Source organism: Nannobrachium achirus (assembly GCF_963921795.1).
Source record: "Nannobrachium achirus genome assembly, chromosome: 5".
In the NCBI taxonomy this organism is placed as follows: Eukaryota; Metazoa; Chordata; class Actinopteri; order Myctophiformes; family Myctophidae; genus Nannobrachium; species Nannobrachium achirus.
In genome coordinates this window covers 38,722,340-38,742,240 of record NC_137814.1, presented here as the reverse complement: position 1 = coordinate 38,742,240, position 19,901 = coordinate 38,722,340, and the positions used below count along the sequence as shown (strand labels likewise).

The 19,901-nt window shown below is 44.9% G+C and overlaps 1 protein-coding gene across 4 annotated transcripts in view; it reads right to left on the bottom strand.

The window, feature by feature from the left end:
- Positions 1 to 1,473: 1,473 nt before the first annotated feature.
- The window catches only part of fgf12a (fibroblast growth factor 12a), a gene marked incomplete at both ends in the record, with an annotated part of 45,963 nt that continues 27,535 nt past the window's right edge, over positions 1,474 to 19,901 (bottom strand). For all 4 annotated transcript variants that reach the window (XM_080726651.1, XM_080726648.1, XM_080726649.1 and 1 more), the window contains 2 exons: positions 1,474 to 1,592; positions 3,465 to 3,663. In XM_080726651.1, coding sequence (XP_080582777.1) covers positions 1,474 to 1,592; positions 3,465 to 3,663 — 318 coding nt within the window. The remainder of the gene's footprint in view (positions 1,593 to 3,464; positions 3,664 to 19,901) is intronic.

Below are 19,901 nucleotides of genomic sequence, written 5' to 3'. Positions count from 1 at the left end.
CAGGACTTGTCGATATAGATTACAAGCATGGATATTAGAATATACTTATATTTTGACAGTTTTATTTATAGCCTAGCTCATCATACAACCACAGAGAAGACGGCTGTTACTTGAGGTGCGAATGTGAAGTGGTCCTTGTTGCTGTGGCTCATATTACAGTGCTGATGCTAAAACATTTTTGCTGGCATATTCTTTTGTCAGTATTGTGGACACCTCTTTTATCAACACATAAAGTATCACCCTCTAGTTACCATTACAATGCTTAAGGACCAAATCAGGCCCTTTTACAGCGACTTTCCGCACTGGCCACTTTTTAAATAAAGGGCAACTTTTCTACATACACCAGTCTTCTCTGTTGAACCAAAAACGGAAGGGGGGGTGGCGGTTATTATTATTATTACTATTATTTGGAGATGTACACAACTCGTATTGCTTGTTTAAATCCTGTCCTGCCATTGCAGGACATAAGAGGACAAAGGAGCGGAGTTGGTCTCAGAGCATTTTGGAACATCCCTAAAGCCTAAATTATGCTTCATCACACGGCAGTGGCACCGTAGCCTGACAAAGTACAATTTTAGGCTCAACTGTCCCGTGGCCAAGCATCATTCACACCTACAGTACAACAACTGAGCAAATAAAAAATCCCACGCAGTCTGTCTCCCTTAAAGCTCAGCAGGGAGAACTCTCAGATACATTCGACCTAAGCCCTCACACTAGAGCAAAAAATGATGTTCACAAAATACAACCAATACGAAAACAAGACTTTCTCATAACAATTAGGTTCAAAAACAAAACCCAGAATAACCATGGTACTACAGTAACTGGGATGGAGAGGCTCCAACATAACAATAATGATGGCTGCTGTCAATGTTGTTATTATTGACAATGACAATAATACAATAATACAATGGAGCATTGTGAAAGTGACATAGCATTCAAGGAAAAGAAAAGAGAGAAAACGCATAAAGGTGAGAACATGTCTTAAAGCTAATTTTTCACAGCATAAATTGGAAATGAGAGATACTTGTACTTGTGTGAAGAAAGACCACCATTCACTTCTTTGTTTGTCACAGCTTTTTCATTTTCATTTCTCTTTTTTTTTCCTTATTTTTTGCATAAAATGTAGATCAAGTCCTGATTGAAAATGTGTTTTTGTTTTTCCACATCCTCTCGTTATCTTCATAATAATTCATCTAAAAGATTTTTTTTTTTCACAGGCAAGGGTTCAGTTTTTTTTTGTTTGTTTTTGTTGTACAGTACAGCTCCACATTGTCGCGGCAACTCCCCGTCTATACAGAGGTTATGGTGGTGCGTGGTTTTTGAGGCGCGGGGGGGGGGGGGGGGGGGGGGAGGAGGGTCGCGAGGGCGTCGGTGAGTTTTCCCCATTATGGCCTGTTGTTGTTGTTGTTGTTGGCCCCTGTTTGGATATCAGGAGCAGGCCACTCCCCCTGCTGGAAGCCCCTCCCCCCACTGCTATGTGGCGTTCTGATTGACAGCTTTCCCCCCGTTCATGGTGGGAGGGGTCCCTGAGCTCTTTCTGGAGCGCTGCTTCTCCTCGATGTCGTGCAGCGACGGCTCCCTGTACATGCACACTGCAGGAGAGGAGAGGAGAGGAGAGGAGAGGAGAGGAGAGGAGAGGAGAGGAGAGGACGTAGAAGTAGAAGTAGAAGTAGAAGTAGAAGTAGAAGTAGAAGTAGAAGTAGAAGTAGAGGCAGGGACGTGCCGAGAGTGTTACAGAGGCAGGGGCTGACATTTCTAAAAGGGCCTTTTGGTGAAAATATCGAAAATAGCCGACCTCTAAGCTCACACAACGCGTTGTGAGCTTGGAGGTCGGCTATTTTCAGTACTTGATACCACACTAAACTAAACATAATCAAGTGAATACTGGAGATGTGGCCTACAGCATGGATTTCTACACAGAGAGGGCAATTCTTTCAACATAAGATGCTGCATACCAAGTTCAGGAGAGTTTGGACAAGGCACTTTTCTTGAATGCTGCCTTCAGGTATGGCACAGAAAGGGGGGGGCATTTGTTTTTCTTTCGCCCAAGTAAAAACTGCATTCATAGTCTGGAGAGGGCACGTTTTACAGAAAGATAAAAGGGCAGGGGCTCAAGCCCCCTTTGATGTCTATGTGTGCACGTGCCTGGAGGAGAGGACACAGGGACATGCTGGGCCCCTGATTTCGTCCGGGAAAAAGAGTTGTAGAGGCCCTCATTGCACGCTATAGAGAGAGATCTCTCTCTATAGCGCTGCTGCTACTCAAAGATTTGCCATTTCAGATCATGACAAGTGACAATCCAGTAGGCCAATTACATGAGTTATGTTTCGTCGTTGTCGGGTGGAAACCTTATGTCCAAAACCGTTTGTTTTGTATTTATCATCTTAAAAATGATTTAAACTAGTGAAAACAGCCGATCTACAAATGTGTGCTTGTAGATCTGCTGTTTTCACTACTTTTGTGCAAACAGTTTAATTTTTTACTTTTGTGCAAACAGTTTAATTTTTTTCCTAATGGCCGGCCTGGACCGGCCGGGAATGAACCGGCCGTTCGGGAGTTGTCCCGCTTTTCCCAATGGCCAGCACGTCCCTGAGAGGACGTGGAGGTAGAGGACAAACAGTGAGGAAATATAGAAAGGTTACAAATGGAGGGCAGATTGAAGAGATGGATGGGCAAACAGAGACAAGGTTAGGTGTAAGGTTGGGACAATTATAACAGGCTGGGTTGGAGAAGACAAGCCAGAAGAAGAGCCGTGTCAGCATGTTTGTATCCCATTGGCCAGACATGACGTCATGATAATTATCGATCGTCACAAAATGCTGTAAGTGCAAACACGTTAGAAAAGCTACGAAATGCAACTGAATGCATCACAGGTGCAATAGAAAATGTCCATCTTGAACGTGACGCCAAGGCTGGGGAGATTGACGGAACATTGAAGAGATTATGTCAACTGATATTGTAGGTAACTTTGAGGTAGGGCATTCACGAATAGTGAGTTTTAGTATTCGATTAGATCTGCTATTTTCACAATATTTATCTGCGGAAACGAGTCACATTAAATGTAATACCTAGATTCAAAGTGCTTGTCAGGGTGGGGGTCCCCAGTTCAAATATGTAAATTTTTTGGGTCACAGCCTAAAAGGTTTTGAGAATCCCTGATATAGAGCATTAACAAATTCATCCACCAGGGGCATTGACAAATCATTCTTATGAGTTCCTATCTAGACAAGCTTTATAAACTATATATTTTTTAAAGAGAAAACAATAAATAATACAAATAAAATAAGCAAATATTCGACTTCGGTGAACAACGTCGAATAGTGACTTTGATATTCGAATATTTGGTGAAAGCTCTACTTTGAGGTCTAACTAAAGATGCTGTTGAAAGACATTTTACACACAAGGAATCTTAGTAGACCAATTCATGTGAGTGTGTATGTCTCTGTGTGCACTTTTTCTGCTACCTTCAATGGGCCTGGGCACAAAGTGTGAGGAAGGCTTGGTCTTCTTTGCTCGGTTGCCCTTCATCGCCTGGCCCTCCTTGGTGAGGCCGAGGAACCAGGCGCGGCCCGACTCCTGCTGCCGGAACACAGTGGACGAGTAGATCACGTAGTAGTTCTCAAACACAGACTCCTTGAACCTACACTCTGCTGTGAACATCTCCTGCAGATAGGAGGTTGGAGGACACAAGGACACGTGCGTGCACGCACGCACACACGCACGCACGCACGCACGCACGCACGCACGCACGCGCGCGCGCGCACACACACACACACACACACACACACACACACACACACACACACACACACACACACACACACACACACACACACACACACACACACACACACACACACACACACACACACACACACACACACACAAACAAATGAACGTCTGTATCAATGCGAAAGAGAGATAGAGTCATCGTAAACAAATTTGAAACCGATTTCTGCAAGTCTTATTTAATGGCAAAGCAAGCGCTGAACATGTGCTTGTCTTTAGAGGCTGACACAATGAGCAGCGTCCCGTGGTTTGCTAGTCTGCTGCTCAGCTCAGCAGAACCACCAACAAAACAGGTCAAAGAGGTCACACAGGTGGTGGAGAGAGTATTTCGCCGTCAGCATAGGAAAAAAGGAAACACGGCCGTTAATCTTGTTCATTCAAAAGATTTAGACGCAGGGGTTACAGTAAACTAGAAAGGGGATATCTATGCCGGTGTGTAAATTGGAATCGCATGTCGAGGGGCCTCTATAGAGGGCACCTCCAAAAGCACTCTAACTTCCTCCCATACTGTAGGAGGCACCACATATTGTGGAAAGTTGAACCGTACGCCGTGAAAACGCGGTTTCCTCAGGTCCTGATGGCTGCCATGACTTTTACTCAGTGCTGGGCATGCCACTGCCACCCAGCCCATAGACATAAATAGGTAGTCAGTGGGGACATTGTGGCAACATGCCCCCATATTATGTAGGGAACTTTGCCATAACTCCAAACTGCAAGAAATATAACAGAGTTGTACATAAATAACTGAGACTAAAACTTTTTTTCTGTTGTATTACTGTAACTATCTATGTAAGATAGGGTGTTTTGGTATGAAAACACACATTTTGTATTTTTGTAAGTACCCTGTTACTGTATCATAACATAACCTTTAATTGTGAAGAGACCTCCTGCTTGAACAGACATATTGTACGTGGGGCATACATGCATTAGGAGGAAGACTTTCAATAGTGCATGTATATCTATGATTCAGCCTGGTGAGTTTGATTAGTGTCACACAGAGTTTGTTTAGTGACTCGTCCTTTACCTCAGTGAACTAAGAGAAGGGAGACTAAGGACTAATCTACATAAGTACATTTATTTTACTTTATTTTTAATACCTTTGCAAACAAGTGGCTATATGAACTTCCCCATGGCTCCTCGCACCCGCTCACTTCTCTTACCCTTCATCTCGGCTCATCCCTCACTCCAGCTGTTTTCTGGACGCAAAGCAATTAAAAAGTAACGCTAGCCGGTCTGGAGGACGGGGGGAGTCTTTCGTGACTAGAAGTGGTTGATGCAGAACAGCTGGGCTGGAGGCTGTAGTGCCAATCCTGACTGTGGTGTGTGTGAACGAGAGGAGAGCAGAGCATATCATTCATTTTTACCTCCGGGGTTCTCTGCCCTCTTAAGGTTGTCTATCTGACCGACAGCCCATTCTGCTCACTGCTGGAGGTGATTATTGATGTGTTGTTGTGTGTGTGTGTGTGTGTGTGTGTGTGTGTGTGTGTGTGTGTGTGTGTGTGTGTGTGTGTGTGTGTGTGTGTGTGTGTGTGTGTGTGTGTGTGCGCGTGCGCGTGCGTGCATGTGTGTGAGAGAGAGAGAGAGAGATAAAAAGAAAGACAGAGAGAGAGAGAGAGAGATAAAGAGAAAGACAGAGAGAGAGAGAGAGAGATAAAGAACGAAGAGATGTGACTGCACCTATGCTCGCCTCATGAAGCCCCATCTCATCAGCTCCATTTTCAATAAAACAGGTGACACGCTAGATTTATGCGCACGTGTGTCTGTGTGTGTGTGTGTTTATGTGTGCGTGTGTGTAAAAATGATGGCACTGTGTTTGTGAGTATGTGCGTATTCATCCCTAACAGTGCAACTCATGTGGCTGCTGTATGCAGGGCTCAGGGAGGTGTGTGTGCAGGGCCTCTCGCTGCGTGTGGACAGACACAGTGTGTGGACAGACACAGCGCGTGGACAGACACAGCGGGGAACTGACATCTGAGTTAAAAAGCTACGTCCTACTTTGTTGCGTGCAGGTGTCACACAATCTACAAAGCCTTGTGAGCTTGTAGGTCTGCTATTTTGGTGCATGACACCGGCACACAAGCAAGCATAAAAGCAGGCTTTAATCTAGACCTGCTGCCACCTGCTGTCAAAGAGCAAACACGTCTCTCTTTCTCTCTCACTGTCTTCCTCTGTGGGCGCCCGGAGGATATCTTCCGTCTGACAGTGTGTGTAGTTTGGTGTGTGTGCATTTGTGCCGGTGCATGGTGGCATGGGGGGGGGGGGGAACATTTGAGTTCACCGACCTCCAGACTTTGTCGCTCTTTTAATCTGTGCCAGATCGAATCAATCACACACTCACACTCACTTCCTCCTCGCCGCCCTCCGCTGTCAACTCCTCTAACACCGCTGCGACGCTGACACATTCTAGAATCCCCTCCAAATTTTGCTACAAGGGCACAACACTGTTTGTGTCTCTGAAGCGGCTTGAGGCGGTTTAGAGAGAGCGCTCCAGCTCTGGCTCAGGAATGGTAAGGGGTGAACTGTAAAGTGACTTTGAAGACTTTGACAGAGTGCCTTGTTTGTCGCTGACTGAGTCTAAATATGAGGTGAAGAGACGAGGTTGTAGTGAAGGGGGGTCTTGTGATTAATGAGACCCCCCTTAATGGACTATGACAGAGCACACACACCGTATGCAGCCCATACACATGAACAGATCGCACGCACATACAGTACTGCACTGTATACCGGTATGTACACACAGGCATACAGACAGAAACACCAGGGCTAGCCCTGTTGACATTCACCGCCTCTGCCAGGAATTCTTAATGAACCAAAGCTGCTGCTGCCACAAAACAAAGAGAATTTACAAAAATGGTTACACGCTCGGCTACACCGTCTTTCGGGGGGAGGGCGGGGCTGGGAGGGATCGGGGGGGGGGGGGGGGGGGGGGGGGACAGGCTGCGCTTAGCATCGGTAAACTGATTGAACGGACGGTAATTCATTTCAAATTCAGTGGCGATCTGAAGGAGAAAGGCGAAGGACTTGTTAGTGAAGCTGGGCACGTGAGACCACCGCTATGGGACGTGTGCACAGGGAGGGAGAGAGGCGGGGCGGACCATCTGTAGCCCAGTGGTCAAACACCATGAAACACTCCAAGTGACGGCAGGAGGACAGGGACAGCATACAAATGAAGGGTTCAACGTATAGGCTAGGCCATATCCACAACTTTCCAACGCCCCATAGTGCATTGCGCAGACGCTGTACCGAGCTTCCGGCGCCGCAGCCGAGTGTGATTTACAAGCTCACAACGGTTGCATCTGCGACGCGACATGAGCTTGTATGTCTGCTGTTAAACCGGAAGTGTGGTCCAAACAGGTCCAAATAATCTCCAGTAAACTCCCGCGGAAACAGGTGGATAAAAACTAGTAAGACGCCTCGAGGTCGCGCCATGTCTTGGCCATCTGGCCATCTGGCCAATGATATATCGGACCAGTTACCCATATATGGAGACCCCTGGTACCCATATATATGGAGATCCATGTACTGTATATGGAGATAGAGCCCAAACATGCTTACTCAGTTATTCGTTATGTGAAAGTCCTATGATGTCTATGACATCTGACATCATACCCTTTTATGCCCATACATGGAGATCCCTGTCTGTAGAACCATATATGGGCATAAACGGGATTTGGTTCTCCTGGCATCACAGGGATCTCCATATATGAGTCTTAGTCACAGTGATGTGGTACAGAGTCAGTGATGTGGCACAGATATGAGGGATCTCCATATATGGGCATAAAAGGGATTTGGTTCCCCTGGCATCACAGGCATCTCCCTACACCCCCATATATGGATTCTGTTAGGGTGGTATGTGGATGATGTGGGATTCTGTTAGTGACATCACAGTGATGTCAAAACGTGATGTCAGAGCGGCAAACCCATAGACCGTAAAAAAGCATACACGGACACGGACATGATGTGCCGTTTCTCATACTAAACTGTTATTATTCAGAATGTTTAATTAATTTCAATATTTTAAATATATTTTCAAAACTAGCAGATGTACAACATCGCATTGCGGCACAAATTGACACTTTTATGCTTGTATATCTGCCATTTTTGAATGGCCAATGTATAAAATATGTATAAATGGTAAGGATTATTGTGATTCTGTATCAGCATTTCTTTCTAAGGAATGCCTGGAAGACCCCCGAGGACCCCACTTGATGTAGAGGGATAGAGCTACATAATAACTTTCAGCAACACTACATCTCCATCTCCTAGGTCATATCCCAAAATCTTCATTGTATATTTTTTAAATGGGTAGTTCTGTCTTTCAATGTTATATGAGATACTTAAAGTGTGGTTCCTGTGGAAATAAGCCATAGTGCTTTCTAGGATCTCCTTTTAGTTGACCTTGTACCAGTGATTTGTACTGTCATGAAACTGTACCCTTTTCTATTGCAAACTTCTAATAAATTATTCAATCAATCAATCAATCAATCCTAACAAGAGCAATACTATATACTATCACTTACAGATGCAGGACAATATTCAGAACAGAAGACCTCCCTGGATTACTTCAGTGAATTAAATATTGCAATATTGAACGAGGAATGCGACACACACAAAACGAAAATCTCTGCGAAGTCAAGCTAGGCTTCATGGGGTGAGTAGTTGATTGATACTGTAGGAAAAAAAGTCATTTTGGGGAACAACTAATGGACCTGAAGGATGAGGGGAATTAGTGTTTCATCTTTATACCCAAGAGTGCTTCACATTGAAGGGGGGAACTCACCTCAACCATCAACAATGGGCTGAGTGATGCACAGCAGCCATTTTGCACCAGCTTGAGGTGGAGAGGGAATCAGTGAGCCAATACACTGGGGAATGATTAGGTGGCCAGATGGAGAGGAGCCAGGTTGGGAATGTTTTGCCAGCACACCGGGGGAACCCACTACTCTTTGTAATAAGTGCCATGGGATCTTTAACGACCACAGTGATTCATGGTTTGGTTTAATGGCTCATCATAAGGACGGCATCTCCTGCAACACAGTGTCCCTGTCCTTGTTTATTTTAGAAACAGAGGGAAGACTGTTCCCTACTGGCCCACCAAAGCCAGGAGGACCTAGGGAATGAACCGTCCTTTTTTTTTATCCCACGATTTTTGTAACCCATTTTTTCACCCAGTGCCAATTGCCTATGTAATCCTGGGCTCTGCTCTCCCTCTGCCACGACTGGGGAGACAACGGACTGACCTCATGCTTCCTTCTACGCATGAGGAGTCCAAGTTGCTTCTTTTCACCTGACAGTGGGGATTTCCCTGGGATGGACGTAGCGCGTGGAAGGAACACGTTATTCCAAACCAGTTCCTTTCCCCTCCATCAGGCTGGCTAGGGGGAGGCATTATTGAGACCAGGATTACTGCATGTTTTTGTGCGGGTATCAACGCTAGCAGGCACGGGGAGAACATGCAAACTCCACACAGAAAGGCCCTATCGCCAACCCCACCTAGGGTGTGGGCACTGATGACGTGGAGGGAGGAACACGCCCCAGCGCCCACACCGTCCCCCGGTGGGAATCGAACCCAGGACCTTCTAGCTGTGAGGCGAAGCTCTAACCACTGCGCCAGTTTCCCCTGAACCGGGAAACCTCCTCCTGAGCCACTGCCAATGGCGTAGAGAATTAACACAGAGATGGCGAGCAGTATAATGGATATGAAAACTGGTTTGCCAACAGAAGTGGGCTAGCTGTGCTCTGAATCCCAATGAGTCATTGTCTTTTTCCAAGTATGGAGGTCTCTGCGTGAGCCTGAGTGAACTTCTGACAGAGCTTTGACATTGGATCAAGGTGTGCTGAGGCAGAGGAGGTGGTGGTGGGGGGGGGGGGGGGGGGAGGGGGGGGGGGTGTTCCCTTTGAACGTTGGCCTGAAAAACATCTGATGATTCTACAGACCCCTGTGCCTGGCATGCAACACAAGGGAGTTCATTATTATTCTGGGAGAGATTCAGGTCGGGCTTAGATGGCTCTCGTCTAGACGCTTCTTAAACTAGAAAACAGTTCTCTTTCTCAATTGTCTCTCTCTCTCTCTCCCTCTCTCCTCCCATCTTCTCTCTCTCTCTCTCGATCTCAGTCAACTTTTTGGAAGGAGTTCAGAAACAACTTTCGGAGAGGACATTTGCAGTAAATGGCTCAGACCTAACCACAACCACATACTAATGCTCTCCGATAGTCATGAGGACAAATACCTCTCCCTCGCCTTTAGTATTCCACCTTTACCATGCTTTTCTCTGTCCCTGTCCCTCCCTTCTCTACCTGTCTCAAACTCTCTCTCTCTCTCTCTCTCTCTCTCTCTCTCTCTCTCTCTCTCTCTCTCTCTCTCTCTCTCTCTCTCTCTCTCTCTCTCTCTCTCTCTGTCCTTGCATATCCCCTCTGATAAGTGCTGGTCATCTATTATCTGTCATTAGCACTGCTAGAAAGCCATTTTTAAAAACCTGTGTGAGCATACACACACATGCACCCACAGCAAAACTCCTCAGAGTTAATTAGACTCTGAGAGAGTGTGAAAATGGACCGGAATTTTCTGTGTATGCAAGCATCCACCACCAAACACTGTGCACACGTCCACACACTCGTGTCTCACAATGAAAATATCCAATCTGCAAGCCCACAGACGTGTTGTGACTGTGAGCTTGTAGATCATCTATTTTCTGTGCGAAACATATGATGCGCAACCAAGTATAAATCAGGCTTCACACTCATCTACTGGATTGTCTCCCTCTGAGCCATTGGTGAAGGTTTTACTGCGACACGTTCCCCCCCTTGCAGTGGCAGCAGCAGTGGCATAAATAAGAAGCAGTAAAATGAGCAGGCAATTTTCATGAAACAATAGAGCACTTTAGATGCCATTTTGGGAGCCAAAGTACAATGGACTGGACAAATTAATCACTTCTATACGTCTTTGGAAGCATGTTTCAGTGTGTGTGTGTGTGTGTGCGTGTGCGTGTTTGCGTGCGTGTGTGCGTGCCTGCGTGCATGGGCGCGTGTGTGCGTGCGCGTGCGTGTGGTAGGTTTTGTGAGAGCATTTTTTCGAACCAATAGTTGTCTATGATGTCGTTAACATTAACCCTCAAGAGAGTGTGTGAGTACGTGCTTTCTGGGCATGTCAAAATTGCCGATCATTCGGCAAAAATAGCAAATCTACAAGCTCACAACATGTCTTGTCGTGAGCTTGTAAATCGTTATTTGGGCAAATTGGTTTGATATATGGGGGAAAAAAGTACAGACCCCTGTGGGACTCTGGTGGTTAATACAATATATCATATACTTGAAAAAGACTGCAAGGTCGAAACATTGTATATTGCTGCTGTGCTGTGAACAAAATTGGAGCATTTTAAAGTGAGTTGCGAGCCCCCATCTTGCTTTTCATAATACAATATAACTAACACAACTCCAGTGGAGGTGGTCTCCCTGTTCTTCTAGTACGGGACATTTAGATTCTGTTGAGATACAGATATTACTGTAAGTGTTTTATAGAGAGATGTGAAGAGATAGAGAGGGAAGAGGACAGTGGTTACCGCTGTGTGCAGCAAACTAGGCCATAGTGAAAAGTGTTATAAATAATGGAGAGGAACTCTTCCTGGTAGATGCTGAACTCAACTCCCACGCATTTCATCTCTAAACGCCTTATCGTCCACGTCAACCCTTCATGTTACGTTAGATCATATTAGATGTTATTTATTCAACCAATAGGGGACCACTAGTGTTGTAGCAACCATGAAATATAGCGAAAAATGTAGAATAGTGAAAAGGAAACTGAATAATGGGGCAAGAGGCAAGAATATTAATATTGAGCAATAAAATATCTAGAGCCACTGCAACAGGCTGCGCAGATGACATCATCATTTATCAGCGGCATCCACAGGAAGCTCTACAGTCATGACTACAGTACAGGGACTCAACAATACCACAATAATAAAAAAAAATCACACCCGTGTGAAGTGGAGCTGTGTGTGTGTGTGTGTGTGTGTGTGTGTGTGTGTGTGTGTGTGTGTGTGTGTGTGTGTGTGTGTGTGTGTGTGTGTGTGTGTGGATCATGTGTACCGTTTTTTGTGACATTTGAAGAAAATATGTAGGAAAAGGAGCAAAAAGTGTGTTTTGGAGAAAATTCAAGATGGCGGACAATCTATCATGGCGCAAATGGGCGTGGCCTATATGGGGAGATGCGTCATGGCCCAAGGAATCCAGGGAAAAAATATTTTTAATTTTCCGACCTACGGTTCAAGAGTTACAGGCCAAAACGTAAAGTGGGGTGTTATGGCGCCACCATGCGGCCAAATGACACAATTATTTTTCATTTAATCCTTGAAATCATTATGAACCTCCTCTCCAAGTCTTGAAACTCTAGCCCCTATGGTTTGCGAGAGACAAATAATTGAATGTGAGTTTTTGCGATTCCCATTATAAGTCAATGGGGAAAATTAATTCACTAATAAATTAATATCAATTAAACTATAGAACCTTTCTCTTAGAAAAGTAATAGCCCACGATTCCCGAGTAAGCCGGTCGATTTGACATATGGCGCGAGTGTGTGGTGGCAAAACTGTGGGACTAGTGGCGTGCCGAAGTTTAGGAAGTTCAGGCTACATACACACACACACACACACAGACACACAGACACACAGACCCACACAGCCACGTATAGGGAGCCTGTGCTTCACACAGCTCCAAAAATAACAGTGGCGGCTCGTCTGGGTGGTGCTATAGTCTTGTGTAGACAGACGCCTATCCCACAATCTCTGAATGCAATATAGAGTCTGGAACTACACCCCTCTGAAAGCCAAGAAAGGAAGCTGTCATCTGTTTGTCATTCCCACTCACGATAATACATGCAAGCTATATATAAACTTCAACTATTTTGATTAACAGTAGGACTAATTTATGCGACTGCAAAGACGAAACGGAAGTGGTGGGAAGCGGGACATCAGCTTTACTCCATGCTCATTTTCAGAGCTTCAGAGATTGCACAGGCTGTATGAGTCAACAGTCTGGCAGGAGAGACTATAGGGCGGTGCAGGGGTAGAGTTCCTGCCCACCACTGTGGAGACTGGTGTTTGAGTTTGAATACTCCATGCTGCCTCTAGCCTCGCGTAGCCAGGCTTACTCATCTGCGAAGAGAAAAGCCTGGTGACAATCAGGCAGAGACTGTTCAACTTCCGCCGTGTGAGCTTCCCCGAAGTGAGCTTCCCAGAGACTGTTCAACTTCCGCCGTGTGAGCTTCCCCGAAGTGAGCTTCCCCGGAGGTTTTTTTGACCATCACAGTGCGGTGTTCCTGAAACTCTATTGCAACGCATAGCAACGCATGATGTAACTTCCGTTAAACGCAGCACTTCCGCCACTTCGGCGAGAACCAACCGGAAGTCATATTGTGGCCAGTGTGTTCCAGGTACCCCCCCAGAAGCAAAATTTTAGTTACAAACATTTGCTTAAAAAATACATAAATTCAAAGATTTTCACACATTTTCACGACTTTTCAAAAATAGCTAAAGTATAAAATAATTAAGGCCCCTCCACCTTGGACCCTAATAACTCAGTCCCACTTTTCCCCCCCTTGTGACACCCCTGCTCCCAGTGAAACTCCTCAATGGTGAAAACTGAAAAGAGGCAGCTCACGAATCGGAGGAAAACAGGGGGGAGAATTGGCAACGTCTAAATTGGGAAGAAAGATTCATCACAGCGGTGCGAGGCAGCAGCCTATTAGCAATCATAATCAGCGTGAAAGCAAATATCGGGCCCAGGAGTACAAGCCAACACGTAGGTTTAATTTACACCTTGTATTTAGCATTCATTCTGCCTCCAGATAAGCTACCTGGATAATGAGCGAAATTACAATTTTAATTTACAATTTAGACATTTAGCAGACACTCTGAGCCCGAATGACTTCCAAGTGCGAGATTAGAGCAAGCAGAGTAAGCATGAACCCTAGTCAACAAACAACAGGGTAAATACTAACATACCGGGTAGAGTGCAAAAATAACCACTTATTAAGCACTGCTTGGCTGGTCAATTGACAACCGTAAGCCACTAACACCCATTCTTTCTGTTCATCACTAAAGTCACATTGTTCCTCACACTGCAACACTTGGTTAACTGAAGTCCTTTATACTAAAAGAGGGCACTTCAAGGTAGGCTATGCTGTCAACTCAACAGTGGCCAAATTGTCCATGTAAATCACTTCCTATTCAATATGGATAGACCACTGATTATGAAATACAACATCTGTCAAAAGAACATAAATTGCCAGCGACCTACTGAGAAATGCCTCGGTGAGACCCCGTAAATTACACACATTGAGGCAACAAGGACAGGTAGAGGGGAGAGAGAGTGAGAAAGAGAGTGAGAGAGAGAGTGAGTACGCGAGTGAGTGAGTGAGCGAGTGAGTGAGTGAGTGTGAAGGACCCCTAAAATGATATGTATTTTTTGGTCACGGACCCCCATCTCAAAATATTTAGTTCCAGGGAGGGACCCCCCAGAAGCAAAATCTGAGTAACAAATGTTCGCTTAAAAAATACATATGTTGAAGAAAGATGTGCACACTTTTTCACAACTTTTCAAAAATAGCAGATCTACAAGCTCGCATATCTATCTGTTAGCTTGTATATCTGCTATTTTACCAATAGTTAAAGCATAAAATAATTAAGACTCCTCCACCTTGGGCCCTAGTAACTCTGTCCCACATGCCCCTGTTCACACACATGTGCTCACTAATAAGAACAGAGCAAAGAAAGAAGGAGGGAAGCTGTAAGGGAGGAGGACATCCCTCAGTAATGACCTCCTGGGGGCTGGGAGACGCCAGGGAGACAAAGCACACAACAAGGACAGGCAGTGAGAAACTACATCGTTTTGGGGAGGGAGCTGAAGAGAGAGAGAGAGAGAGAGAGAGAGAGAGAGAGAGAGAGAGAGAGAGAGAGAGAGAGAGAGAGAACAGGAGAGGGGAAGAGTGGGTGATGGGAGGGGGGGTTCGAGACAGAGAGAAAGTGAGAGAGAGAAGAACACAGTGATCTCATGCTTGGCGAGCGATCAAGGCTGATTGCGTCTCTTTACTCTGCTCTGATTGAACCCTTGGGGGAGAAAGGCAGTGCAGGAAAAACACGCCACAGATAAATAACATGGAGCGATAGCAAAGAGGGTGTTATTTTAACTCTGAATCTGACAGTGCCATGGTATCCAAATGGACCCTTTCTGAGTTAAATTAACACTCATATGTGTGTGTGATTGCTGTGCAGCTGAGACAACATGTGCAGTTGAGTGTTTCAAGAACTGTGGTTATTGGTTATGTATTTAATTCTATATTGTTTATTGTACTCTACAGTATGTGGAGTATTGTGCCAAGACTTAACATACTGTGTAGAGTACAGTAGCTCATATATAATTGCATCCATAAAGTCGATCAGAGAAAGCTGAGAGAGAGAGAGAGAGAGAGAGAGAGAGAGAGAGAGAGAGAGAGAGAGAGAGAGAATTTATCTGTGCATTAATCCAAGAGCTCCCATTGCATAACGTCACTGTCGGGCAGAAAACTCGTATCTCCAAGTTTCACATTTGTACGTTTTTTTTTTTGTGAAGTAAATCCCTGCTTCATCATACAAGACTGTCGCACAAAGCTAGTGAAAATAGCAGATCTACAAGCACACAACGCCTCGCGATGCGAGGCGTTGTGTGCTTGTAGATCAGCTATTTTCACTAGTTTAGATCGTTTTTAAAATGACAAATACAAAAGGAATGGTTTTGGACATACAAGGTTTCCAACCGACAACGCCGATAAGTTAAGTTCTTCAGTAAATATTGAATGAAGCTGCTGTGTGGTTTTTGCGAGGCCTCCCTGTGATCCCATCCGACCACACAGGCTCTCTGCCTGCCAAGACGTGCTCATTTCCCATGCGTCTCTCTGCCGCACGTCTGAAAGGCCATATGGGCTGGGAGAGCTCTCTCTTCCCTGCTTTAATTAAAATGGCCTTTAAGCTGTTACTGTACAGACATCTCCGACAGGAACCCCCCACCCCCAACCCATAGACACACACACGCGCATGCATGCACACTCTCTCCCTCCCATCCTATCTCTGTCTCTTCCTTTCTTTGTACAAGCTTAAGGGATATGATTTGCTGTTCCAGACACCACTTAAAAAAACACGCAGTGATGATGACAGGACGTTTATACCGAACTTCTGGTAAAAATTGGAATATGGCAAATGGTTGTTGGGTGTTGCTGATGGGGTAAAATATATAGAGGCAACAAGTAAGAAAGAACTAGGTAAATTAATAATATAATATTGATAGTTTGGGGGCTAATAAACTTAAATTGGGAATGGGTGGAAACTTTGGAGCTTAATATTTCTTATTTCTCTCATAAATGAATGACCTATTTTATACTCGACTCACAGAAAAGTAGCGCAAATAGCTAATCTACAAGCTCACAATGCATCGCAATGTGACACCTAAATATAATCCCAAAATAGGCATGCCAGGTTGAAAGGGTTTTAAGGCCAATACGTGTTCCTCCATTTTTCTTTGGAAAAGGGAGGTGATAAATCTACAAATTTACATCCTTCCAAATGTCTGATGGGTCTGACGGTCTCAGAACCCTTTTTTCTTTATTTATTTTCTCAATTATTTTTTCTTTTTCCACATGAGTGGATCAAGATTATAGACATACATATGAATAGAATTAGAAAAAGTAAAACATTAATCAAAAGAAAAATACAAATTACAGACAAACAACAAAAACAATAACATGACAAGAGAAGAAAAGAAAGAGAGAACCCACCCACCCCCTTTCCCCGGACCAACACGGAATGTACAATAGTGCATGCCTGTGCTAGGCTGTTACCACTATACCGCGATTTCTTGAATCATAGCCTTATCATAGCCTTAAGCTTATCTGCAATGTCTGCAATGTCTGACCATATATTAATGTTTTCTTCTTTTGCTCCGTGTAACCTTGCTATCGACTGCTCTAAGTATACTATATCTAGAAAGGTTAAGGCCGCCCACTGGCAAAACGTTAACGTATGAGGAGGTTTCCACGGTCTCAGAACCTTTTCTGGGAACTCGTGCACCTTCAGGTGTGGAAATAAGCAGAAATATCTGATCCTCTGACAATGCAAGACGAGGAACCATGCAAGTGGACCCTGGTCTGTAAACTTTAGATGCTTTCAGGGGCTGAAACCTCCAGGTCCAGTCAGTCAGTCATGGCTGACGATCAGACAGCATTCTGGGAAATGTAGTTGTCCCATCCCCTTGTTTCCAATGTAACATTGCTGTTAACCGGATTAGGAATCCTGAATTTGGAGTTACATCCAGCCAGGGAGATCTTCCTGCCTTCCTGAATGTGCTCTCTCCCTAGCTGTCTCCATCTCTCTCTCTCTCTCTCTCTCTCTCTCTCTCTCTCTCTAATCCTCTCCCATTCTCTGCACCACATTGATACAACGTGATCCATCTTTACCAGAGGCAAGTCTTCATTATCTATAGCAACAGTTACACAGCACAATCTGGAGTACATTTTTTCTTTCACACTTTCAGCGTTAAATTAACACTGTATTTAAAGAGTTATCTCTATGATATCCACGATCCCTTCTGTCTGTTTCGCCAAAAGCAACATAAACCTTCCTCCCCGGTCCAAGATGTCCTTTTTACGACAATATGGCGCCAAAATACTATCAGGATGGAAAGCTGCAGGGGAGGCCTCAAATGAGAGGACAATGGCTTGTAGCTACAGCACAACATAACATCCCTACAAGTATTTACACTGTTATTGGCCTCTGTGATAAAGAAGCAATCTTTTAAAGGACTGAGCATTACACTGTGTGTTAAATGAGATACAAAGAAGCCTCTGCACTGCTCTAGAAACCCATGAATAATAACTAATGCACAAAACAACAGAAAAGCGCATCTGAGGAGCTCTTAAATAGAGCAGGGATTCAAGGCTTTTGAGGCAAGTCTTTGAAGTAGGATGGCCGGTCTAAGAACGTGTGCAACTCCAGAAGTCCTGACACTCTAATTGGATCTATTGGAACAAAGTTTCTTTTTTTCCCCATTTCCTGAAATGTAACGGTTTAGGAGATAACGACACACCACAACGTACTGTCACTCGACAGCAACAATATGTTACTGCCCATTCACATTGGCCCGTTATCGGCTAAGATCAGACCTCGGGCTGTATTTTATGACCCTCTCGGGTAATTCGTGAGTTCGGCCACAAACTCGGTCTTGGTTTTGAACGGGACCCCGACACGATCAGATTATGTTAATGACCTTTTTATGATCTCGGAGGGGCCTCCGAGAATTTCTAGCAAGCTTGATATTCTCACACCATCGGGTAGAAATCCTTTGCAATTATTGTCGTCTGAATGAGCTCCCTGGAATTCTCCAGATAGCCTAATATATCCAAGCCAGTCCATGCTCATTGCTCAACCATTGAAAACACAGCATAAAAAAGGAGTGGGGACGGATTATTATTATTATTTTTACTTGCTTTTTACTTTACTTAGTTTTCCCCCTAAAATGAAAGCATTCTCTCTCTTCTCGTCATTTGGCGACAGGGCAGTGTATTCTATCACCTCACGAAAGCCTTTCCCCACGACAACACGTGGGGATATATAACATCTTTATTATATTTATATAAGATAATAATATATTTGGCTATCATCTTGGAGTTGACTGTAAAATCATCTTGTGCAACTGCACGCCCGTGTAACCATGATGCGTATTTTGATAACCAAATACGTTTTGACCTTTCGTTCCTCGGTGCGTTCTCCTTCTGCTCCGTGTCGCAGATAGACAGAACATTTTAGAGATCTTTATGTCGCCCATCCCCGCAGATAATGTGATACATGCTCCATATAAATGATGTTCCAATCTGCATCTTCCAGGTGGCTTTTGTTGGCGTTTCACCAAGCTAAAAAACCTCCATGATTTTCACCTTCAGCAGATTGGCAGCACTGCGGGACTCATTGAATATGCGAACAGACGATAATAATATGGATTTGGGAGCATAGCCTAATTACAATGCATCTCATTAAAAAAAATATATATTTTATAGTTGAAGGGCAAATACACAGTATGTACGTGTCCGTTCGCTACACGCTGGTCGCAACAACTTCAGTTTTTTATGCGTTTCTTGGTTAAAATATATTCATTCTTTTTTTTGGTCGGCAATGTGCGAGCCCATGGCACCTTCCGCGACCCCACGTTGGGTCAGGACCCATAGTTTGAGAACCACTGCCCCTTTGTCTTTCCGTGGAGGCTGGAGCCTTGTTTCTTTATTCAATCAGCTGTGCAGAAAAAATAAAATAAAACTTTTTCCCCACTCACAGGGCCGGACTAACCATTGGACTAACCTGTGCTTAAGCGCCCTGTGTAAATCAAATAAAAAATAAAAAATATTTTTTCGCATCGTTATTTCTATGAAGACGTCTATGAAGACGTGGTGAGTCACAGCGTTATGCACGCACACAGTCTCTCTCTCATTATGGTTCATGCTCTCTCCCTTTCTCTCTCCCCCTCTCTCTCTCTGGCCAAGTGCTCTGCTATGCTGCGCTATGCAGAGAGAGAGGCGATACGATTCGATGAATGTGAGAGAGCGCACTTTCTCCCAAACAGGGATAGTACTGCCCCACGCTAGCGACTACTCCTACCGCACACGGGGGGGGGGGGGGGGGGGGGGGGGGGTTGCGTGCGATCGGTCGGTCGGTCGGGTCGGGCGGCGGCGGTGGCGGGGGGGCCCTTTGATTTGGAGAAGCGCCAGGGCCCGTGGATTCTTAAATCGTCACTGCCCACTCAACCCCGGCCCGAGATCGCTAGGGGCGGTCAATCCAGGATATCTGGCTCGATTGAAAAGGTATCAGATATTTCACTTGCACAGCGGGATATATCGGCCCCGAATTCAAGAAAGAGGATTGCTGTCATTTGAAATGACCACCGACCTACGATCTCGCTTCATTCCCGGATCTTATAAAATATCGTAATAGCCTGGGAGGGCTCTTAAGCGGTGATGCCACACTGTGAGGCCGATTTTGTTAAGAGGGAAGTGTTCAGTGGTGGAAAAAGAACTCAACGTTTTTACTTAAGTAAAAGTA